Source organism: Cinclus cinclus, chromosome 6, assembly GCF_963662255.1.
Source record: "Cinclus cinclus chromosome 6, bCinCin1.1, whole genome shotgun sequence".
Classification (NCBI taxonomy): Eukaryota; Metazoa; Chordata; class Aves; order Passeriformes; family Cinclidae; genus Cinclus; species Cinclus cinclus.
In genome coordinates, this window is record NC_085051.1 from 58,912,492 (window position 1) to 58,937,832 (window position 25,341).

At 45.2% G+C, this 25,341-nt stretch overlaps 1 protein-coding gene across 1 annotated transcript in view; it reads right to left on the bottom strand.

Moving 5' to 3' along the window:
• Positions 1-360: 360 nt before the first annotated feature.
• Positions 361-25,341, bottom strand: part of TMEM260 (transmembrane protein 260) — a 60,209-nt gene continuing 35,228 nt past the window's right edge. Inside the window, exons 8-20 of the mRNA XM_062495422.1 lie at positions 15,166-15,343; positions 13,144-13,257; positions 11,124-11,303; positions 8,809-8,849; positions 8,379-8,462; positions 7,897-8,014; positions 7,481-7,656; positions 6,112-6,283; positions 4,537-4,685; positions 3,512-3,688; positions 2,730-2,783; positions 2,240-2,330; positions 361-1,139 (exon numbers count right to left, since the gene is read on the bottom strand). Of these exons, the coding sequence (XP_062351406.1) occupies positions 867-1,139; positions 2,240-2,330; positions 2,730-2,783; positions 3,512-3,688; positions 4,537-4,685; positions 6,112-6,283; positions 7,481-7,656; positions 7,897-8,014; positions 8,379-8,462; positions 8,809-8,849; positions 11,124-11,303; positions 13,144-13,257; positions 15,166-15,343 (1,807 nt within the window). The 3' untranslated portion in view covers positions 361-866. The remainder of the gene's footprint in view (positions 1,140-2,239; positions 2,331-2,729; positions 2,784-3,511; positions 3,689-4,536; positions 4,686-6,111; positions 6,284-7,480; positions 7,657-7,896; positions 8,015-8,378; positions 8,463-8,808; positions 8,850-11,123; positions 11,304-13,143; positions 13,258-15,165; positions 15,344-25,341) is intronic.

The following is a 25,341-nucleotide window of genomic DNA, read 5'->3' on the forward strand; positions in this document are numbered from 1 at the left end:
ACATCCTGTCCTTCCAGTACCTAAAGGGGTTACAGAGAGCTGGGAAGGGACTGTTCACATGAGCATGAAGTGACAGGACAAGGGGGGAAGGCTTCAAAGTGAAGGAGGGCAGGGTTAGATGGGATACTGGGAGGAACTGAAGGAATTTCTTCCCTGTGAGGGTGGTGGGACACTGGCACAGGGTGCCCAGAGAAGCTGTGGCTGCCCCTGGATCCCTGGAAGTGTCGTAGGTCAGGATGGACAGAGCTTGGAGCAACCTGGGGTAGTGGAAGGTGTCCCCACCCGTGACAGGGGGTTTGAATGAGATAAGCTTTAAGGTCACTTCCAACCCAAACCATTCTGTGATTCTGATTCTGCAGTGCCCTTGGGTACAGGCACAGCCAGGGCTCAGAGCACATCCAAAACAGTGAATGATCAGTGAATGCTCCTGGAGGGTGCCATCCCACAGCTTGTCCTTCTGGAAACCCACCACAAAGACACACAGACACAGTACAGCTAATAAAAAATGGCTTTAGGAGTCCTCTTGGCTCAGCAACAGAGGAAACAATAAAATGCTAAATAAATTTTTACATCTGGAATGGATGCTGCATTCATAAAAAAAAAAAAAAGATTAACAGTACAAACTCATAGTTTTCTTGTAAAAGAAAACTCTCCATTTTGAAACCCGCTATTTTATTTAGTGGTGAGCTTCTCCCCGACCTTCAAAAAAGTTAATTTGGCAACAGAAATCAACCATCACTGCAGAGGGGATCACACTTGATTTCCTCTCTGCTGCCATTTCTATCACCTTTTAAAACCACTCTCACGCTGCCAAGGACTAATTCAGATTTTAAGTCCCGACTTGAACATTTCAGCAGGAGCAGGTGCTACCCAGCTCTGCGCCTCAGCTCTGCTTTCCTTCTCCTCAGCTCCTGCAGCTCTTCCCTGAGGTGCTGCACAGCCTGCAGGATGTCCTGGTGCTGGGGATCATCCTCTGCCTTCTGGGTGTAGAGCAGGAAATGTTTCACAGTTTCGGCGAGCAGCGTTTCGGGATCCACGTCCCCCCGGTGGAGGCGCAGCATCCTCTCACAGGCTATGGCATAGTTTTTGTGCCAGTTCACAGGGTGATGGGGATGGGAGTTGACAATTTCTTTGTATGACTGTTAAAGGAACGAAAAGAAAAAGAAAAAGGAAAAAAAAAAAAAAAAGGAAAGAAGGTGGGGTCAGCAAATTAATTGAACAAAGTCGGAGCAACAGCTTTTAACAGTGCTTCAAAACTGCCTGGAAAGAAACAGATGCTATTTAGATGTCCAAGTCCAGAGCTGGAGTATTTCTGTAATTTGCTCTGTGTTTGCCATTCAGCAGCATGAATCAGAAATCCAAGGGGGGCTGAAACGTTTCCCTTCCAACAGCAGCTGTTTGTTTAGAAACATTACAGATGATGGTGATAACCCCACAGCACATTATGTGCTTCCCCCAGAGAGGTGTTGCACCAAGCTGGGGAAAAAAGAGATTTAACTGCCGTGGCTGCAAGACATTTACTCAATATTTCAGGAGATCAGGATGTCTTCCACAGGACTTAAGCAGTCTGTTGACTCAAGTGAGAATATTCATAAGCTCAACAGCAGGCATGTGCCTGGGAACTTTGCAGAATAGTAAAAATCACAGCAAAATGGGCAAGAATTAAGGAAACCATTTGTTGATTCTCTGCTGGAGTATGAAATACTGCTCCTCTCTGCTGACACATATTGATCACTTCGTGCATCTGTTGGCATGTCAGGCCATCCAGCATTTCCAGAGATACCTACACCAGCTTATGGGTGTTATTCTTTGGTGTGAAATGCAGCAGAATTAATTTGCAGCGAGAAGACTGTTGGATTTTACACTTGCTGGCTCAGACACACGACTGTGTAGTGACATAGGGGACAAGTGCATAGAGGGGACTTCAGGACAAGCAATCTCTTGGCATGGGTTTGGAGCCCAGCACAGACAACATAATTATAGCAAAAGCAGGGTGTTGACTGGTTTGCTTTTGGCATCCTCTGTGACCGAGGGGGCAAGCAGGAATGGATAAAATCCCTGAACAAATCTCTTTGAATCGGCTGTGCTCCCAGTTTGGATAAACAAGGGGAATGCAGATTACAGGGCCTGTATGGAAACACCCTATTTCCATGGATTCCAGAATTTTAAAAGAAAAGGGGGGAAAAATTACGATGGAAGCTGCTGCAGGGAGCATTCCTAACCCAAACCCAGGACTTACAGTGTATGCAAATGTGTAAAGTTGTGATTTCATCTCTGCAGTCACACTGGCCATTTCTGCGAGGTCAAAGATGAAGAAAGCTGTCTTCATCCTAGGAAAACAAGAAAAACTTCCATGTGGTAAACTGCCTGATGCAACCAGCTCACATCACAGGGTTATTATACACAGCTTCAACATGTCCACATGTGGGACAGCAAAGCCATCAGCGATACAAATTTCTCTCCATAATCTATTTCCTCACCCTACATCCCAACTACCTTTGAGAGACTTTGAGCAGAACCTTTTGGTGAACAAAACAACCACTTTCCTGAAGGCTTTGCTGGTGGCCTTGCACGCTTCATCTCATCCTTCCAGCCTTTTCTTTCTAAAGCTTGGCACGTGCAGACCCAATAAGGCCACGGCCCATCAAGCTGCCTGCTTTGGTGTCTGTTTCCACACCACTGAGCTGGCAGTGCCCACTGGCTGTTGGAAGAGAGCAAAGGAAAATTACCTGGCTTGCCACATCTCCTCGTTGGCAACAGCTTCCCAGGAAGAGGGGCTGAAACTAAACGGGAATGGAAACAAAATTCAGCCATCAGATCCACGTCGTTGGGTTTCACTTACCACAACCCTTCCAACCCTGGCAGCTACAGACCTCCCAGGCAGAAGAAAACCTGAAATGAAGCCTGTGGCTCTGACAGCAGGGAATTCAGCTGATTCTCTGTCATCCAAAAAACTTTATTCCTCTCTCTCCATAGAAGGAGCCTCTGGTATATCAGGTGTTTCACAGCATCCCAGATCTCAAAGCCAGAGATGTTTTTTACCACCACAGGTCAGCCTATGACATTTAAACCTCTGGATGTTTCAATAATTTTAGATACTGATCAAGTTTTAAGGTATGAATTGGACCTCATACTTAACTAGAGATGTCCTTGCTATTTTTCACACTATTAAAAATCACAGATCCCGGAATGGTTTGGGTTAGAAGGGACCTTAAAGACCATCTAATTCCAACTCCCTGCCGTGAGCAGGGACACCTTCCACTATCCCAGGGTGCTCCAAGCCCCATCCAACCTGGTCTGGAATAATGCCAGGGATGGGGCAGCCACAGCTCTCTGGGCTGTGCCAGCATCTCACCACCCTGACAGAGAATAATTCCTCCTTGCTATCTCACCAGAACAGAACATTGAGATTATGGCTCTTGTTTAATTCCTGTAACACTGCAGCAGGTGTGGCAATGCTGCTGGCAGAAAATCATGGGCAGGAAGGAGCAGAGGCTCCTCTGCCTCATACCTGCCATAGTCTTCAGTCCAGTTATAGAGATTCCTTGTGAGACGAATCCACTCTCCTGGGTCAAACACAGCTCCAGAAGGAACCAACTTCTCACACGTACCCCAGGGCCAGAGCGAGTGGCTCCTTCTCCAGGTGGAGTCCCCTTCATGAAGACCTATGCAGACAAACACTTCTTTACTGCCAAAAAAAGCCAACAGAGAGAGCATTGGTGAAGCCACCTCTTAGACCATGGGCCACTCCACGTCCCTGAGCAAACCAAACCACACTGTGCAGCAAACACACCCATCCAGCACATCTCCCATCAGCACGGGCACGTTTTGGGGCAGTCTGGAAAACACATTGATTCCCCATCTGGCACTGCCCATCTTGAGCAGCCAGCACAGCTGGAACATCCTGTCCCCTATCCTGAGCCTCCCAAACAGTCCAAAAGCTGTAGGAGAAGCCCATTTCTCCCCACTGGCAGCTGGCTGTGCTCCTGTGCCTCCCCACCCTCGCAGGGCTCACCCCAGCTAGTCTAAATGCAGATGCTATTCTTATTCGTGTGAGTATCTAATCCTTTCCCCACTCTTACTAAGCTATTTTTATATGATGATTATTCCTGGAATACATTCATTCTATGCTAATCAGTTGGCCACAATGTTCACAAAGGAGAAGCAGCAGCAATTTGCTCTCCAACCATCGTCATTCTGAGTACACAGGAACGTTCCTATTCTCTGTGATGAATTGTATCAAAAACAACAACAACAAATCATCAATAAACACTCTGCAGATCACCTTTTTTTCCCTCCTTCCTAAAAACCAAACCAACCTCAAAACAACAGGCAATATTATATCCGGATGGAGTTACTTCAGCAGAGATATTTTGCTTTAATTGCAAAAATAATCTCGCCACCGGGGAGGAAGTCAGTGGAGAAAATTGGTCTTTTGGATGCAGTACCAAGCTGTTCCATAAACAATTTCAAGAGGAAAAAAAAGAAAAGGTCAGAGATTTTAGGAAAGCTGTTACATATGAAAGAAATGCTTACTGTTTATTTACTTGGAGGAAACGGTGAAGATTAAAGGCGAGTGTCCCGTCGGGTAATGCTCCTTCCACAGGATTCCACCGGTTCCCGGGAAAATGAACGCCAGGTAAATGCTTTGCCAGCTTGGGTAAATACCATTCGTAAGTCATCATCTACAACAAAAGATATTGTCACAATGAAAACAGGAATCAGAAGATTTACATCCAGCAGAAATGGATTGTGCAGGAGTAATGACCATTTGCTCAGGGAAGTCACAAACCATGTCTCGTCTCAGTGATGAGACCACAGCACCAGGCTGGGTCACCACGGTCACACCACTGCACCAGACTGGGTCACCATGGTCAGACTGAGTCACTATGGTCACACCACAGCACCAGACTGGGTCACCATGATCAGACTGGGTCACCATGGTCACACCACAGTACCAGACTGGGTCACCATGATCAGACTGGGTCACCATGGTCATACCACAGCACCAGACTGGGTCACCATGGTCAGACTGGGTCACCATGGTCACACCACAGCACCAGACTGGGTCACCATGGTCAGACTGGGTCACCATGGTCAGACTGGGTCACCGTGGTCAGACTGAGTCACTATGGTCACACCACAGCACCAGACTGGGTCACCATGATCAGACTGGGTCACCATGGTCACACCACAGCACCAGACTGGGTCACCATGGTCAGACTGGGTCACCATGATCAGACTGGGTCACCATGGTCACACCACAGCACCAGACTGGGTCACCATGGTCAGACTGGGTCACCATGGTCAGACTGAGTCACCATGGTCACACCACTGCACCAGACTGGGTCACCTTGGTCAGACTGGGTCACCATGGTCAGACTGAGTCACCATGGTCATACCACTGCACCAGACTGGGTCACCATGGTCAGACTGGGTCACCATGGTCAGACTGGGTCACCATGGTCAGACTGAGTCACCATGGTCACACCACTGCACCAGACTGGGTCACCTTGGTCAGACTGGGTCACCATGGTCAGACTGGGTCACCATGGTCACACCACAGCACCAGACTGGGTCACCATGATCAGACTGGGTCACCATGGTCACACCACAGCACCAGACTGGATTACCATGGTCAGACTGGGTCACCATGATCAGACTGGGTCACCATGGTCACACCACAGCACCAGACTGGGTCACCAGTGCCTTCTGATCAGAGGCACATGGTCCTTACTCCAACACAAAATAGCCACTGCTGGTAAGACACACAGCAGGGATTTGGTTTGGTTAAACACCAGGAATTGGGTTTGGGGTTTGCCAACAAGCCACAGACTTTCTTGCAAAGCCAGCTGTGAGGATGATGTGGCAGTGGAAGTGTGGGTGACCCATCCTGTAACTTTTTTTTTCCCCTTTTCCCATTTCTCAGTGAAAAAGGAATGTGTACACCACACTCCATCCCAGGGCTACCAACAAGTCTTTAAAAAAATAAAATTATTTCCACATCATGAGCTTTATTGAACAGAGAGACCCTCTCAAGGAGATCAAACAACTGAACTTTTACTGCCCATGTTTAAATCTGCCTTTCTAAAAACCAATTTCTGAAAATACCTCCTGGTCCACTAAGGTGATATCCGGCCTCATCCCCTCACAATAATGAAGGTAACGAAGAGCATTCCCAGGCAAGTCTCCTCTTAGCAGGATCACTGCCCCTGCTGGCATGGAGGACAGCACATTCCTTGCAAACTTATCAACAACGTAGTTGTTGCTCTGATCACAGGTCCTGAAGAGAACAGATGAAAAACAGAATCTCAGAACCAGGTATTTGCACGGATTTGCAGAACTTCAGTTTTATGCAATGGGCACGCACAGGGGAAATCCAGCCTGGTCAGGCTGAAAACGTCACAGAGTCACAGATTGGTTTGGTTTGGAAGGGACTTTAAAGAACAACTCATTCCACCCCTCTGCCATGGGCAGGGACACCTTCCACTATCCCAGGTTGCTCCAACCCCATTCAACCTGGCCTTGAACTTCCAGGGATGTCAACAACTTAATCGCTACAACAACTTAATATCTCCATTTCCAGAGAAAATGAGATACAGAAACAAAGCATTTAATACACAGGCCCTTAGAAAGCAGCACCCACTACACTTTTGCCAAAATACACACTCACTGCACACCTTCACCGTAATTCTGATTTCCTCTTGGGCTAAATCTAAAAACTTATTAATTGGTGCTGGAAGTACCAGTACAATGATGGTTCTGTAGAGCACCTGAAATCCTCCTCATCCTTTAATGTTTCCATTAAGATTGAAAAAGCCAAGTTTTTGTAGTATCAGGCAGAATTAGATTTTCATCACCTGAGATTGGATCCTTTTCAATACAGTTATGTGCACATACTCCAGGTATAGATGCAGACGACACTCGAGGACAGGAGCTGTGCCTGGCTCATCTATGGACAAGCCTTTGGAAAAGGTGTGCCAAATAAAGGATTCCTGAGGATGAAGTCTACACTTGCTTGGTCAGCCTGTACCACAGCATCCCTATCAGGACACTGATTCCTATCCAAGAAACTGCATGTAGTTATGGGATAGGGAAACCCCGAACTACAGATTCAACTCTTCAAAAATGGGGAAAAAAATCAGAAAAAAACTTCAGGGTACAAGGTAGCCTGAAGGAAAGCAAGAGAAGTTCAGGCCACATGAATTCTGTAAACCTCCTTAGGAGAAGAACCACAGATTTACAAGTGCTTTTTAGAAGTTTACGTATCTACAGTTTTTTTCACTCAACCTCCATGGCATCCCCCTTTACAGCCTGGAGTTGGTGACTCTGAGGGAAATCAAACCAGAGAGTCCTGCAGCCTGAGACCATGCAAGTTTAGGTGGGGTGTGAAAAATGCCTTTCCCACTCCCAGCCAAGGACCCCAGGAGCACCCAACTCAGCCTGTGAGGCAAGAGGAATCACCAAGGGAACTTCTCACCTGTAATTTGCCCAAAGTTGAGAAGCAACCAGGGCAAGAGCAGGAAACCACTCCAGGCATGGCAGCAGCCAGGTGCCCTCCAGGACAGTGCTCCTCCCAAGGCTGGCCAGTGTGGCCAGCCCCAGCCCTGCCAGCACAGCCACCACAGCATTGCTCTGCAGCCAGAACCGCTCCACCTAGGAGAGAGAATCAGAGCTGGGGCTGGGTTGGAAGGGACCATGAAGATCACCCCATCCCACTCCCCATCTCACACCTTCCACTAGACCAGGTTGCTCCAAGCCCTGTCCTTGGAGCTGTATTTTGGCACCTTCTGCAGCTTCAAGACAACTGCCTGCTCCTGGTCAAGTGGTTTTAAGATTTTGAATTCTTCTCTCGAAAATTAACATGCTCAGAGCAACTCTGGGAGTGCAGCTTACCACGCCTAGAAACAGAGGCTTTGTAACATCCAAATTTGCTCTCCAAGCGAAGAAAAGGGAATAAAGGCAGAGCATTCCAGTGAACAGCCAGATCACAGGTGATTTCTGCTGCTTTTTCCTACAAAAAAATAATGCATCACTCCTGAGACACGATGAAAAATGAAGCAAAAATTGTATGTGCTTGAACTTGCATACTTAAATGCATTTAACACAAGGAGCTGAGTCTTTCTTTACCTGTGCCCTTTATGAGACTTCTATTTTCAAGGCACAAAACCATCAGGACTTCAGGAGTTTTAAGGTTGCCATCTACCAAGCCACGGGGTTAACCAGGAGTAAGGGATATTTTGCTCTTAATCACAGATGACCACAGCAAATTGCTGCAATTTCTGCAGCAGCAAGCAGAAGGCAAAGTGAGCTGCCCATGCAGGCAATAAGAAAAATGGGCAAAAAATGCATATTGAAGCAAATATTGTTCAACTTACGGCAGTGCTGTGCTCACACAGGCCACGAGTGCCAGGGCAAGGACAGGAAGGGAGAGCTCTGACTTCATCTGCACCAGCTGGAAACTAGAGAAATAAAAACATGGATGTGTCACCCCCAAATCACCCCTTGCACTCAATTAAAGTGTCAGGAGAAACAGGGAATAAGCACAGCAGAACATATTCCCGTTCTGCTGGGATTAAGTGTACCAGAAATGGGGACAAGAGTGGGTTATATGGTAGGATTTTGAAGGGAAAATCACTGGGGAGGGGTATCCAGCATTTTTCCTTCAGTGGGGAAGACAGAGGACAGGAATGCTGTCCCAGCTCTGGACAGGATGAGGAAAGGAAGGACAGGTGCTACTCTGGCCCAAAGGACAGCAGCAGCAACAGGTTACTCTCCACTGAAAGGCACAGCCAAGGTGTTACTCACAGCAGCATTTCTCTCATACTGGATCCTGTCTCAGATTTGGCCTAAAATAAAAAAAAAGGAAACCCATGAGGAATCCACACACTGATTGGGTATCACTGGGGCAAGGAAAGTCTTCTCATTTTCAGTTTGTAAGAAGGGCAGCAAGCCCTACTCAAACCTTCACTGCAAGATATTCTCCCTCATTCCTGTTTTATGTGATTCCACTGAAGGATTTAACTCCTGGACAAGCATTATTTCAAGATGCTAACAACACATTATCCTGTGACTAGAGCAGGTCATATGGTTTAACCATGACCTCTGCTGCATCATGGAATTGTTTGGGTTGGAAAAGACCTCTGAGATCATTGAGTCCAACCATTCCCCCAGACCACCACTAATCCATGTCCCCAAGTGCCACATCCTTTAAGTCCCTCCAGGGATGGTGATTCCACTACTGCCCTGGGCAGACTATCCCAATTCCTGACCATTCTTCCAGTGAATTTTTTCCCAATTTCCAATCTAAACCCCTCCTTGAGAGGCCATGTTCTGTGTTTTCATGGTGCAGTTATTTTCTGGGATAGCTCCCCACAGCCTGAGAGAAGCTCAATTCTTCCTTGCTTACCAGACTTGCCCCAGTCTCCTCTGCCCTGACAGAGGCAGAGCTGTGAAAAATCTTCATGAGATAATGAGAATTTTTATTGCAGAGACCTGCAATCCATGGCACGTGTCTGGGAAAAAGACATGCTGTGTGGAGGTGAGGAATTGCCTTCACTGCTGCTTGCTGGAAAAGTGGTGGCTACCAGATAAAAGATAAGGTAAATGGGTTCAGGAAGTCTGGAAGGAATATTTAATCTCAATAAAAATAGAATAGCTAATTGCATTTAGAGGATGGAGAACCAGCTCACAGCTCCTGAAGCCCCACCTTGCTGGCAGCTGATGGCTCTCGACACGTCCATCACAGAGATGACATTTCTGATCCATGGCTTACAGGTGGAACCCTCTCCAAAATATTTTCTGGGCTTTTTTTTTCAACCCTGTCTGCCCTTAAAAAAAGACCTGTGGGATGTAAAAGCTGTCTGTCCATCCAGCAGTGCTCTGGCATTATCCCAACTGGCACGGGGACCAAACGCTTGGATTTTGCTGTATTTATTGCTCCTGCTTCAGACAAGTTCATCCTAAATGTGATTTGTGGTGTAGGATTACACGCAGTCCATCCCTAAGCCTCCTGAACATCAACTTGAATTCATCACATTTGATGGAGAGAGGAGTTAAGGGATTTGCATGCCTTGGTATTGCTCTGCCCAGTGGAGGCTGATTCTCAGGAGACAGCTGGGAACAGGACAACAGGGGAAGTCTCACAACTCCTTCAGGGGGTGGACCTGATCTCTGTAGGAGTTTTTGGACAGATTTAGTGGTAGCAGCAGGAATTATCATGTCTTTTGACACACATCCTACAGACACACAGCTCTCTGAGAAGGGTGGAATGGCACAGTGACAGTGACGCTGGGTCACGCTGGCCGCATGTGAGGAGTGATTTCTGAGGATGTGGGGCTCCAGAACCCCAAGGAGTGACAGAACATGTAGACCACACCTTTTTCTTGTTTTCCTCCCAGTGGTGTGATTTCCCAGCCCTCTGCCCTGAAATCTGTGAAGCAGGACAGACTCTGGGGTGATGGGTTGGTGATTTCCTTGGGTGGCCAGAGCTCAACATCCAAGTCAGGGCTGGAGGAGGCAGATGCAAACCCTACACTCTGAAAGCAACCAGAGATTCTTCCCTCTCTTGGCAAGAGCAGAGACCTCAACAACTCAGATCAGAGGTTCCTGAGAACCCTCAAACCAACCATTCACTTAAATTCAACATTAATAAGTTAAGAGGAATAATTCAGAACCCTCAAACCAACCACTCAAATTCAACATTAGTAAATTAAAGAGGAATAGCTTTTGTAAATGAAAACTACTTGTGACCTCTTTAAATGTCTGGTGAAAAACAAAAAAATAAGACAATATTCATCTTAAAAACACCACAAAATTGATGTCCCCTACTCCCTCTGGCACAGTTTGCTATTTTGGTTCCTACACACATAAGACACCCATATAGCTCCAGGAAATAATACAGCTCACCCCATAAAGCAATGAGAATTATCTCTTTGCTTTCCCAGCCATGTGACCCATTCCCAGAAAACCTGACAGGTCAGGAGTTCAAAATCAGAAATGAATACATAAAAAATGAAACATTTTCAATTTCCTTCCCCGCAAGCCCTTAATCGTCACAGACAGAACATTTCTGCTGTTGCGTAAGTGAAAAGGAAGTAATTTAGGAAACGACCCTTGTTTACCAGATTGAATGTCCCATATTCTTCCCTCAGAAAGTGGGTCAAAAACCCTTGAAAAGTCGTCTGGTCTCCCCATGTCCAGCGGGCTCGACTGAGGTAGGACGAAACCGGCAGATAGAGATAAGGCAGCAAACCAGCCAAGAAGCATAAACCCAACTTCAGCAAATGGCCTAGGGACAATTCCTGCACCAAAATATGTCATATTGCATAACAATGTTTATTTTAGTTTAATCACGCTGGAACTTCAAGAACAGATAAAGAAAAAACATCAAATATATTTACACAGAGCTGATCTCTCAATTTATAGTAAGTCCCTACAAAATGCTATGTTAAACCTTACGATTTTGTGGATTACCAGGAAACTGCATCAAACTGATCTCCTTTGCATGGCAGGGTGAAATTTAAGTGAAGCAAATAATATTAGCTAGGACTCATGAGTATCATACTCATTGCATCTTTCACATTTAAATCATGGCATGACATGCATAGATGGCTGAAGCACTGCAAGGCTGAGATAACCCACTTTGCAGCGATTAAGAGTTGGCTGGTTTTCCATCTGGCAAAAAAAAAAAAAAAAACCCCAAAAAAACAACCCCACATAAATGCTGCTCTAGTACAACTGCACACATCATCACCACCATCAGGAGTCAGTTTTGCCATTTACTTGATCGTGATTATGCTGGCTAAATTGGATAGGCCAACTTTTGGGGTGGGATTTTCGAGACCGCCTAAGGGGTCAGGGAGACAAGACTTTCAAAGGGCCCTCTGTGCCTAACTCCTTTAAGTGCTTTGGAAAATCCCACCCTAGAATATTGCACGCTTGCTTTGTCGTTAGCCACTGCCCTGTCAATCAAAGCTCTTCCTCAGCATTTGGGGTTACTGGGAGTGATGATCTATGGAGCAGAAAAAGGAGCTTGATAATGGTGGTGGTCAGAGCTCCTTCAGAAGAAAGGTGGCTCGTTTGTCTTTTTAAAAGGCAGTTTTCCATCCATTAGCCATCTTAATTCAGTGGTTTCCTGCAGCAGGCACTATTGGGCTGCACAAAGTATTTCCCAGGATTATTATATTGGCACAGCACTGCCCTTGCTGGAAATCACAGAGGACTCTCTGGACCTCCTGCTCAGAAAAAAAACCAAAAAAACAACCAAATAAAAAAACTGTTTAAAGAACATAAATACATTGCAGAAGTGATTCTTGATTGCGTTAATGGAAATATATGGCCAGAAAAGGGGGCTGCCAGGGATGCTGAAGAGATTTTGGGTCAAGCCTGTCTGAGCTACACCACATGTCTTGCAGCTCATGTGCTTCACCAAGGTTTAGCTATGCCCTGTGCCACTACTGAGAACCACACAGGGTGGATGTGGCTTTTGCTGGTTACCACCAGGGAGCCAACACACAGAAACTCATCTCCAGGTGAGCTGATGGCATGGCAAGGGCTGAGTTTTTAGCTCCAAGTATTATTTTAGCTCACAGGGTATTTACAAACAGCTGGGGCAGAGCACTCCTGTGCCAGGGGACACAAAGGGGTCACAGATCACCAGCATGAGCAAAGGCCCTCAACTGTGATCACAGAATCCCAGAATGGTTTGGGCTGGAAGGGAACTTAGAGATCACCTAATTCCAACCCCCTGCCATGGACAGGGACTTCCACTATCCCAGGTTTTTCCAGCCCCATCCAACTTGGCCTTGGACACCTCCAGGGATCCAGGGGCAGCCACAGCTTCTCTGGGCATCCTGTGCCAGGGCTTCTGCACCCTCACAGGGAGGAATTTCTTCCTAATATCTAAATCTAACCCTGCCCTCTGGCAGTTCACAGCCAGACCCCTCATCCTATCATTCCATGCCCTTGTCAAAAGCCTTCTTGCAGACCCTCTTTAAATCACACCCCCTTGAGATCAGTGGCTGTGGTGTCAGACTGTAACTTCAATGGGTGATACATCAGCTTAGAAGTGGCACAAGTTCTGGGGGAGAAGAATTAATCCCAGCCTTAGAAAAACACAGGTGTGGGTCAGTAAATACGTACCCTCTTCCTGAAAAGCCGTGAGAGAACCCAGGGCACAACACAAACAACATAAAGCACTATGGTGTGCTGATTGCACAGACTGAGCCCACAGCAAAAGGCACCCAATTTAGAGATCTGAGAGGGAAAAAATAACAATAAAAAATTCACAGTTACTATTTACAAGTTTGCAAAAAGATCCAGAGATCAAAAAGATTCAGCACAACGTCCTTACAGGAGAAAGGCAAATACACCAGTGAGCACTGGTCAGTTGTAACACAGAACTCAGTTTTTTATTAGTTACAGGGAGATTTCAAGTGTTTAACAGAAAACATTCTTTAAGAAGTGTCCAGCTGAACAGCCATGCCTCCATGCACACAGAGATCCTGTGCAGCAGCATCACATCATAAAAGTGTGATGAGTCCAGTTCCTGAACCCAGCTGCACAGGGGAGGCTGCCCAGCAGTTCACTCTGAATGATCTTTCAGAAATGTCCTAAAATAAAGCCATTACCTACAGAAATATTTCTCTTTTTTTTGGTAACAGGAATGACTTTTTCCTCTTCATTAGGCACAGAGGGCTAAAGTCAAGGCTGCACAAACTTCCTAAGCCAAGGGAATTGAAGGTGAGACTACTCATTATCTAAAAGCTCAAGCTTGTTCCAGTGCCCAGTCATCCTCTGGGGGAAAAACCTTTTCCTGATATCCAACCTAAACCTCCTCCCATGCTTCTTTCAGCCATTGGTGAGGGTGGTGTGTGAGATGCAAATACTTGCCTTGGTGTAGCAATGGGATCACATTGTAATTTTTAATTAACTGCTCAGGATTCCATGCTGGACACTGCCTTGCCATGGAAACACCTTGCTGTAAGCTCAAAAAAAACCTTTATGAGAGCTGCCTGGCAGGGCTCAGACCACCTCAGTAATTTTTTAAGTACATTGATGAACTCCAATATGATGTTTCTATGACCATCTGATTTATGGAAAGCACTGCAAGCTTGCTGTTGGCAGCCTGGTTTCTTCCAGGCGTGGGAAGCCAGACACTCAAAAAAACATTGGAACAAGCTCCTTAACTGCTTCTGAAAATCTAATTTTGAAAATCCCATTGGAAACTGGGCATGTAAAACATGGGAGAAGGTTGGAAAATGCCCAGCTCCATGTCTGTGGAGTTCAGGTTCTGGGGATCTTGGGACATTGCTCATTAGAAAATAATAATAATTTAAAAAAAAATCCAGTACTGAAAGAAGGTCTCTGTAGCCATTGATAAAACATGTTATTTGAGAATTCACGAAGCTGAGTAAACTACCACTGCAGACTCCTGAAATTCTAGCCTAGCCTGACAAAAATCCCTTTATTCACACAATTTACAGGAGTCACAGCAGGCAAGTCTGTCGGAGAAAAAGAGATCAGATGTTTGGGCAAACAAAAGTAGAAAGAACGAGACTGCTGAGCAAAAATATCATTTGGCTGCCTAGTCTGTTTATAAAGTAGAAAATATAGCATGAAATTTAAAGTCTCTGTGTTTAACAATGCCATTATTTTAGGGGCACATTTAATTTCAAAAGAAAAACTGATTGAAAATTTTCTCGTTCCCTTTTTTGAGTTGAAACCTGGTTTCTGATTAGATGAAGTTTTCTGTAAAATATATCCATTTACCCCAAGGAAAATTGCCAGCTCTTAAAACAAGACCTTGAACACCCACAGCCTAGTTTGTGTCTTTGATGCAGGATGAACTAAAATGTATAGATTGAAATGATTTTGGTTTTCATCCTTCCACCCTGTGGGTATGAAATAAATCAATCCCAAACCCATCCAACAGGTCCCAACTCAATCCTTAAGCAAAGTGGGCAGGGTTTTTTCAATGTTTGTTACTTTTGAACATCCAGGTGAGTCAGGGATGGACCTCACCTTGCACAGGTGCTGCAGCAAGACCCAGAATCTATTTAAACAAAACCAAATCAGCAGTCAATGAAGAGGAAATTAAACAAATAGGTGATATGCAATTATGAAAAAAATAGATAACTATTCACTTTGCTTGAGATGTTTTACCTTTGATCTCTCTTTTGCAGTGGATGCCTCCTCAAAACGAGCAGTGAGAGCCATCAGCAGCCCCACAAACAGATTGTTTAAGCTGAAAACCTCTGCTGTGATGGACCACTGCCATGTTAGACGAGAAAATGAAAACACCCCCGCAGCAAGGATTCCTCCAGCATGTGAGCCAGAAAGCCTGCAAACACAGATAACATGAAATCTTCTTTTCCAACAAAAAAAAAAGCCTATTTTATTGTCCTTTTTTAATTTTTTTTTTTAAGCATACCGTAGCAGCAGCACTGAGTGCCACCCAGCACCCTGCCAAAACATTATATGGTTAAGATCTCCCTAATAATTTCTCTGCTAAGGATTGCCACTGGGAAAAGCAGAGCCTGTTTGCCAGCCACCCAACACCAAAGAATCTGCTGCTTCTCGCCATGAAAACTTCCAGGATTGAATTTGGTTCAGGAATCCTGATGAGTGAAGGCAGTCATGCCTTTAATGGGATACTCTGGAGGAGATGCCAGAGAAGGTGCAGCCTTAATTCATCCAGGAGCTGAATTAAGAGTGGATGAGAGCAATTCAGGATGGACAGCATTGGCAGGGCTTTCCTGGGGGGTGTCTGGTGTTCTGGGGGTGGGTGGGGGGGTGCAGCACCCACAGTCCCAGCAGGGAGAGGTCAGGAGTGTGGGAACTGGGTGCCAGCTCCAGCAAGAGGGAGGGAGGGAGAAGGTGATGGCTGGGATGGCTGTGAGCCCAAAGCTGGCCATCTCTGTGACTCCCAGATGGGATTCTGGCACACATTCCCCATGGAGCTGCCTGCCCAGCTCAGCTGGATGCTGCAGCCAGCACAGGGAGCCCACGAGGTGGAATTCAGGAAAACCATTCCACCACAGTGGCTCTTCCCAGCCAGTCTCACTGGGAACAGCTCTGGCCCTGCCTGTCTGGAAGCTCTCCCCTTTAGGAAGTCACCCTGAAAAGATGCAGTGTAGGGCACCACAACCTGCTCAATTAAGCTTTATCCAAAAAAACACAAATAGCTGTGGCTATGGTCAAAGCTACACTCAAGAAATTCACCATTCCACTGTAACACTCAGCTAGTCTCCACCAAAAATGGGGTATTTTTCTAATTCCACTCCAAACATGCACAGTTCCATTTAATCCTAACCATTCTAGCAGGCTTAAACCAAAAAAAGTTATAAGCTACCCAACCTCTTCTTTGAGCTACACATGTGATTTCTACATGAGATGAGGAAGCTCCTGATAGAGCCCTCTCTACAAGGGCTCCTCTCCTTGGTTTGCCAGAATATCTGAAGGTATCTGGAAAACAGGACTAATGATTTTTATCTCCTTTGTGAAGTACTTGGAGATCTGCACCTGCAGGATGGGGCCAAAGGGTGAGAAGTATGGAGTTAACATTGGGAAAAAAGGAAACAATTCTGAGGTGTTCCAGGCCAAGCTCAAGGTGACACAGTGAGTTCAAGACTGTGGGAAGGAGTCTCAAAAAATCAAGAGAACTGGGAAAAAACCCCAAAGAAAAATACCAGGAAAGGGCAGCAGGACCATGTGCAATTAAAAACTAACAGATCCCCAATACACAAATCCACTTCATAACATTCCTGTTTTGACTAAACCATTTAAGCAGTTCAAATGTTTAACTTTAAAAAAACAACCTCATGAATCCCTTTGACATTCTTGCAGGGAAATAAGGTAAAAAAAAGGTGAAACAACTTTTCCAAAAATCATATTCAGAAAAGCAGCATTTTAGGCAAATGTCCCAATCATTCACCAATTCTCCTTGTCTTTCCCAGGAAAGACTCAAACATATCATAAGAGTTCAAACGAGATGAAAGAAATCCTAGATAAAAAGCCTCAAACCTGCGAGTTGAGTTTTATGAAATAAGGCTTAAGCAAAAGCCACTCAACCCAAAGCTTAAAGACTTATCCCAGCTATGTGGGACAGAGGACACCTCTGCTCACCGAGCAGAGCAGGGTCAGGAGCTCAAACTAAGCCCAGCCCACAGACCTGTCTGTGCACAGAATCATAAAAACAATCACAGAATGGCTTAGGTTGGAAGGGAACTCAGAGATCATCCTGTTCCCAACTAAGCCATGGCCAGGGACACCTTCCACCATCCCAGGTTGCTCCAAGCCTGGTCCAGCCTGGCCTTGGACACTTCCAGGGATCCAGGGGCAGCCACAGCTTCTCTGGGCACCCTGTGCCAGGGGATCAGCACCCTCAGAGGGAACAATTCCTTCCCAATATCCCATCTATCCCTGCCTTCTGGCAGTGGGAAGCCATTCCCTGTGTCCTGTCCCTCCAGGCCCTTATCCAACTCTCTCCTCATCTCTCCTGGAGCTCTTTTAAGTTTTGGATGGTCTAAGGTCCCCCTGGAATCTCCTCTGGGCTGAACAACTTTCCCAGAAAATTCACGGGAAAGCCAAGCTGCTGGGCTCCTCTGTGAGGAGGACAGTCCATTTCATGCACGGAGCACTGAGCTCTGCTAAGTAGAACAGATGTCAAAAAACCGAATGGGAACGTGTTGCATTCTTGAATAACATCAATAAAACAGCTTTGGGAAGCACAAGCTGGAGACCAAGGGTTTTTCTGCAGGTTCTGTTACCAGCAATGATGGATTTGTCAGTTTGCTGATTCAAAGGAAAACTCTCAAAAGTGAGAGTTTTTTCTGAAAAAGCAATCAGAGCAGGTTATCTCCAGAGGAGGATGAAGAGCACCCAGCAGAAGAAATGCAACAATCCACAGTGCAAAGCAGCACCAGCAGGACAAGTAGAAATTAATCCCATGCAATTTTAAGCATGATTTTGGGGATAATTAAATCAATCCTGCCCTGCAGGTGGGTTTACAGCTCATTTTGATCAGCAAGAGGGTCTCCATGCTCCTCTGCCTCTGCAGCCTCTTGGAATTTTCCAGCACAGAGTGACACATCTCCCCTGCCTCAAAGCCAAGACGACCTCAAATACACACACAGTCCGAGGAGGTGACAAAAATCTCATGGAAAGAATAATAAAGTATTGGAATGCTTTGCCTGGGGAGGTGGTGGAGTCACCATCCCTGGATGTATTTTAAAAAAGACTGGATGTGGCACTTGGTGCCATGGTTTAGTTGAGGAGTTAAGGGCATGGGTTGGACTTGATGATCTTGGAGGTCTCTTCCAACTCAGTGATTCTGTGAAAAAACCTCAGGCATGCACAGCTCAGCCACCTACACCACTTTGGACCAAAGACTAACCTCAAGATGGAAAAGACAACGATGGGTGTTCAGGGATGCAAGGCAGAGTGAGGTGAAAGAACTCTCCAGAAAAGGCACAAAAATTAGAGTAAAACAGAGATGGGGAAAATTGAAAAAGCAAAGGGATGAGGCAGAGCTTAGAAACTGAGCTCAAGAAGATTAAAGCCATCCCTGGAAGTGTTCCATGCCCGATTGGATGGGGCTTGGAGCAATGTGGTCTAGTGGAAGGTGTCCCTGCCCAGGGCAGGGGGTTGGAATGGGATGAGCTTTAAGGTCCCTTCCAACCCAAACCAAGCTGAGACTCTGTGATTCTCTAAAAGGAAGGAAAAAATTTGCAAAGGAGGGCAGTGCAATCGACAGCTGAAGATGTTGGTGACATGTTACATAAGGAAGCAGGGCATTAGGGAGCCAGAAGGTAATTGCTGCCTTAATTACAAGCACAGAAAGAACTCTTGTGGTTAAGACAAGAGTATTTTGTGGAAGAAGGTAAATGCAAGAGCTAAAGGAGACCTCCCATAATTCCAGCAAGAGCTCAGCAACCCAGTGACCAATGTGGAGACAGAGGAAACAAGACAAAGGGGCCACTCGTGTGGAAGTTAAGAAACTTTTCATGGCATGTTATCACTTGTCTCTAAAATCAAACACCAGGCCTAGCAATGACAATACAAATACTTCCTGCAGTGAAGCCTTGCTGGACAAGAAGGAACCACAGAGATTTTTGACTCAGCCACCCTGCCTGGAGTCCCACACTCTGCCACCCACGCTGCCTGGAGGCTTCCCAGGTGTGCCATGGGAAAGGAAACATTTTGGGGATTTTTTTCTGGAAATACCTTCCAGTTGCTTAAATCTGTCTTTCTTTTTGACAGCACATCAGAGAGCAGCAGAGAATTATCCTCATTCAACTTCTACTCGTGATTCTGTCCTTAAACACATTTTTCAAACAGAGTTGAGATGCTACAAAACGTGGCAAAGACACTCAGTAGCTGAATCCTCGACTGGCCTCGTGGAAAAGCAACATCTCAGGAGAGCTTTGCCCCAGTGATTCTGGGGAGCAGGGAGGGTAGATAGCTGCTCCCCAAAACCAGCTTGTTTCCCCAGTCTTGGGGAAGTATGGTTAAAAACAGCCCCAGCACTCAGGAGTCAGCTCATGAAAAAAAAAAAAAAAAAAAAAAGTTGAAGCCACAGCAGAAGTGGGAAAGTCTTCATGACCATCTCCTAAAAACACACTCAGAAGGGACAGAAAGAGACAGCAAAGGAGAGGTCACACAGTCCTTTGTGATAAATATTTTCCCCTGGCATCCCTAGACATAAAAGGAAAAAACTGAAAAAAAAAACCCCTATGATTTTGTTTTCCTTTCCAAGCCTGCAAGTGAAAGGATGTGCTGCTGGGCCTCAGCTCCAAGGATGCAGCCAGTAGGAATCTGCCTTAATCAGGACTATTTTAACTGCAGGTTTTATTAACAGCTTGCAGGAACATTTGGGGAAACTGAAATTCAATATTTTAATCCGGGTTTTTTTGCAATTATAGTTTTTAGCTTCTCATTTGTCAACAATCACTAAAACGTGCAAGTTTGCAATTTAGCCTTTCCTTTAAGTTCAGTAAAATTTTCCTTTAGCCAAGGTTACAAGTCATATGCATTTAACAAAAAAAAAAAATCCACCAGCATTTTTACTTATTTTGAAAATAATGGCAGACATTCTATATTTAATAATTCCCCAAAATGTATTAAATGATCGGCATAAAGCTATACATGGATGGGAATTGGAATGTAATTAAAATGTTTTCATTAAATGCAATCTTCAGTGCACCAGATTCATTGAGAAAAGTAAGATAATTGGAATAGTCTATATTTGAAGCTGATGTATTTAACACTGGCAACACCTATCTGTACCTAGTGAAATAAGCTGATTATTTCTGCCTTCTCTTCACTCCAAAACTTTACAGGCAGGAGATATTAGCTTTGCATCTTTTTTTTTTTTTTTTTTTTGGAGGCAGTGGAATAAGAAAAAACTCTCCCAATTTTTAAAATCTCCAATAATTCAATAACTGACTAAACAGTGAAATTTTGTAAAATTTCTGTCTCTCCCTGCACCTGCAGATGATGTCAGTTGTTCCCTGTACTTCCACAGCCTCCAGGCACATCACCAGCAACTTCTGTCTCTGCAATTCTGTGCCTCTGCAGCATCAAAGATACATCCCTTGGATGTATTTTTATTTCAAGTCAGAGCACTAAAGAGTTAACATTTTAAATTTAAGAGGTTTTGCTTGTTAATCAATCAATTTTAAAAACACTATTTTTTTTATTGATGCAGGTTAAACAGAAAAGGACGTAGAAGACTCAACAATCAAGCTTCCCACTGATAAATTTTAGGCGTGCGTGAGCATCGGCGCTGAAATAGAAGAATTGTTTAAAAAATTAAAATCCAAACACGAGTTTAGGGCTTAAGTAACAATAATTATCCCCAAAACTCCAATCCCTGTGGGTTTGCCTGCCTCTTAGCCACAAACACTCCATGACAAAAGGCGGTTTCTCTTGCTCTCAGCACTGAAGAGCCAGCTCAGGTACTACAGGGAATAGCAAACCAGATTTTATTCTTCCTCAAGGACCTGGAGCTCAATAGCCACTTAAGCCCTGCCCGCAGCAGGAGGAGGAGGAAGGAGAGCAGGGCTTGGCTCATCTCTCCTGGTTGAGTCCCATGGTCACAAGGAGAGAAGGGAAGAGAGGCAGAGCCATCATAAAATAAAACCAAACCAGTCTGGTCACAGCCAACTGCTGTCCTTCGTGTCAAACAGGACTGCAGCATCCCACAGCTTCAGCATTCCCACAAACCCATGATTTCTGGGATGGGGGTGAGCAGGCAGCACCCCCACCTCCCACCACCTCACACCCAGCCAGGGACTGCCACCACTTCCTGACTTTTCTTTTGTCTCTTTGGAGAGGGGATGGTGCAGGGTGGTTAAGGAGGGCTGAGCCAGCGAGGATTTTGGCAAAGGGGAGCTGGTCCTTACACCCTCTCACACACATCCTCCTGGACTGGAGGTGTCCAGTTAGGACACCACCTCTGAAGGATATTGTCTCTGCCCATCCCTTTGGAAATGTGGACCCATGAAGGTCACCAGCACGTGCAAGAAGTATCTTGCACCCCATCCCTTGTGTCCTGGGGCCAGGTCACCTTGGATCCTCTTGCTGGGAGGATCAAAGTGCTCTGGGAAGGCAGCAAGGACCTCTGTGGGTCCACATTGGGTCTGGACACATGGATGGGAAGAGCCCCCCTGACAGCTCAACAGGGGAGCGAGGACTGAGACATCCCAAGCTCACATCTTGCACGCTCCAGGATGTCCATCACCATTGGAGCAGAGCCTGCCTGTCTGCAGCAGCCCCTTGCCAAGAAAGTTTGGTATTTAAATTCAACACCTCCATGCCAAGCTGTTCTAGAGCAGCTCAACGAGTGGAACAGCTCATGACAGATCTATAAATGCACACAGGGCTGTACTGCTTTAAGAAATATCACCCCATACTCTCACTTGAGTTGTACAGACTGTGCTTCCAGCCATTACAAATGAGAACTTCTCTCCTGGTGTCTTTGCAAGTGCAAAGGGTGTATTAGTTCAACCCATTATTTGATTCACAATCCTTGGAAAATAGATACACCTTTATCACAGGCTCCTGTAATAACCAGCACCTGCTTCCAGCAGCCAAAAAACCCCAACCCGCAGTAGGAGCCGACTTGAGCTATTTAAATGTTTTATAAGTTGGCTCTTTTTTTTTTTTTTTTGAGTAATTGCAGAAACTTTTCCTAATCTGACATTTGTTAAAACCCCTTATTAGAAATTATGCAGCCGCAGAAAAAAAAAAAAAAAGAAAAAAAAAAAAGGGGGGGGGAGGGAGGAACGGAAAGGAAGGAATTGAGGGGAGAGAGAGGGAAAAAAAATAGAATAAAATATAAAATAAAATAAAAATGAGCTGGCTTCACAATTACCAAGTCAGCCCATGCAGCCCTTTGCTATTGTACGAGTGGCATAAACCCCCCGGCGGCCTATCAGCTCCCTGGCAGGCAGGGGGCTGCGCTATTCAAAGAGAGAGATACAAGCTGCAGGGCAAAAACCTGGCAGCTCCCATCTGACCCCCCAATCCCCGGCTGGTGACAGCTCCAAGCTCCATGGCAAATTAGCCCTTCTCACATTACAATTGCAGGAGACAGATTCCATTAGCGGTATCTGAAATTGAGTGGAGAGCTGCTCCGTTATCAGACTTGACTCATAAGCGCCGCTATTAATCAGAGCTATGATAGCATTTATATATTTCAAGCTATCTGCCGCCGCTGTGATATTCTGCTACAAAGGGTTGATGGGACTTAGGGAAGGGAACAATGGAGCTTTCTGGGAAAAGCAGAGTAAATCAAGAAAGTCTGTGACTTCCGCACATTCTGAAGGGATTGCGGTTTACATAAATTTTCTCCCAATTGGAGATTGAGCTCTTCCTCATCTTACACATGGGATTTAGTTGTCACTCAATGGTAACAGCTGTGAAAAGGTGAAGCGGCCCACCGCTCAGAATATTGCCTCCGCTTTTAAAGCAATTAACCCATGAACAGGAGGATACCTGGTGATATCAAAGGGATTAAGCCAGGCAGTGCATTATTAACATTTCCTTGAACTAATTCTAACTCTGACTAGCTGTCAGAAAAGACTCTTCAGTCTTTTTTCCAAAAAAAAAAAAAAAAAAAAAGAAAAAAAGAGGTTTTTTGCCCTTCTTTTTCTCCTCCCCCCACCTTTTAAAAATGAAGCAGAGTTACTGCAGCCTCGTGTGCCTACTTTAGAACCAAATGCAAATGAACAGATTTGGCAGCATCTTCAAACAGACTGAACTCGGCGCCAGTTTATTCTGGGGACAATCGGGAGAAAAAATAAAAACAGGTATGTGATCAATTAGCCAGAGGTCACAGTAGATTTTCTAAAAGCAAATTAGTACCTGACTACATTCCTTTCCCCTCTCCCTCCTCAAACTTTGTAACTACTTCTCACTAAGCACAGCTGCTTTCCAAACACCCGAGATGTTCCTACTGTGCTACAACAGAGATAATCTACGATAATCTGTAATCTGGAAAAATCCAAACGCGCCCTGTAAGGAGATACCTCCTTCCCCAAATTTCTTAATTTCCCACCCTGGTTGAGCGGGCACTGGCTCCTCTCTCACCCCTCCATCTTCCCCAAGTCATGTCCGCAAAAAAAAGGGGTCAGACTGTTCAGGGATGAATCCTGCTCTGGCAAACCCACGTACCTCAGGGACATGGAGCATTTCCTCACTCCTCACACAATTTTTCCCAGCATGGAACAGTTGTAAGGGAGCATCAGCCATCAGGTCCCTCTGGGATGGCCATGAAGGTCACTGATCCTCCTTAGGGATCTTCCCACAAGAGCTCCAGGACACACACTCTGGGAGCCAGAAAGCTCAGTGCCATCAAGAGGGTAAAATGTCACTTCTAAAACATCCCGATGATTTCAAAATGATGGAATAATTTTGATTATTTCATTAACCAACATGCCAAATTCTCCTTTTTGTTGGCGGTGGGAGAAGAGTTGGCTCTGGGTTTTATATACACTCGCAGTTTGTTGCCTGGAAGGTTTAGTGGGCAGGGAATACAAATACATATATATATATATATATATATCAGATATATAAAATATATAATGTATTAATCCAAAAGTTAATATGACACCCAGAACAGCAAACCAAAGAGATGCGAACTGCTTAATTTAATGCAACATCTTCCCCCTTTTCAAAACCCTGTGACCAACTCAGCCAGAAAAAAGCTGACAAAAACTTCCTACAAATACCAGGGCAATGACACTGTCTACTCTGCTGCTGCCTCTACAACAAAACAGCTCTGTGTATTTAGAAACCCCGAAAGCAGCCAAACTTAGGAAGGTATACACTGAAAAAAAATGCACTTAGAGCAGGGGAAAGCTTCCTATTTCTCTTTGCAGCAGAGAATGCAAAGAATGCATCCCCTGTGCAGAAAATGACACTTTGGCAATCATATTATAAGAAGATAATTGGTTTACTTTGTAAACTTGCTATGCTTTGCCTCCCACAGTAAAACGAATAAATAGTTGTTTAAAGAAACAATCCTACAGCCGCACTCGCCGAGTCCTAAAAACACAAAGCAGCTCCCCCCTCCTTCAAAGCAAAGATGAATTATTTGCCTCAGTTACAAGCAGTCCGAGAAAACTCTTTGTAAACGGCATTTTACGATAATTACAAGCAATTTATTAAGACTGTGCAGGACGGGGGGGGAAAGATCCATACTTGAGAAGTAACTCAAAGGAGCAAACAGCTCGTTCAGCGATAGTCTGGATTACTGACAAAAAGGCTTTCAGCATCAATGTGCTGCGACGTAATTTTGCTTCGAGAAGAACAATCCAGGCTTTAAAAAATAATGTAATTAAATGAGTAATATCATATATTACAACATGATAAAATTAAAAACCCGACGTGATGCAGCGGCTGCTTCGTCTCGACCCCAGCGCTGCCCGCACGGAGCATCCTGCCAGCCATCACCTGGCAAAGGAGAAATGTGCTCAAGGAATAAATTCCATCCTAATCCCGCACGTGCCACAACATCCCAAACATCAGGGAGGGAACGGCGACTCTTTTCCTTAAGCAATAAAATCATCCTGACCTGACGAGGAATAAACAACGGGAAATGATTCAAACAAACAAAAAAAAAAAATCAATGGGGAAAATAATAATAATTAAAAAAAAAAATAAAAGGGAGAGATTTGCTGTATGGGGGATGCTGGGGGAGAGGGAGGCACAGCAAAACCCCGTGCGAGGGTAAACAGCAACTCCGCCCGGCTGGCGGGGAGAAAAGAGAGGTTTTAGAGGTTAAGTTCAGGTCAGACGACAAATGAAATTGTAACAACCCAACTGACATTGTAT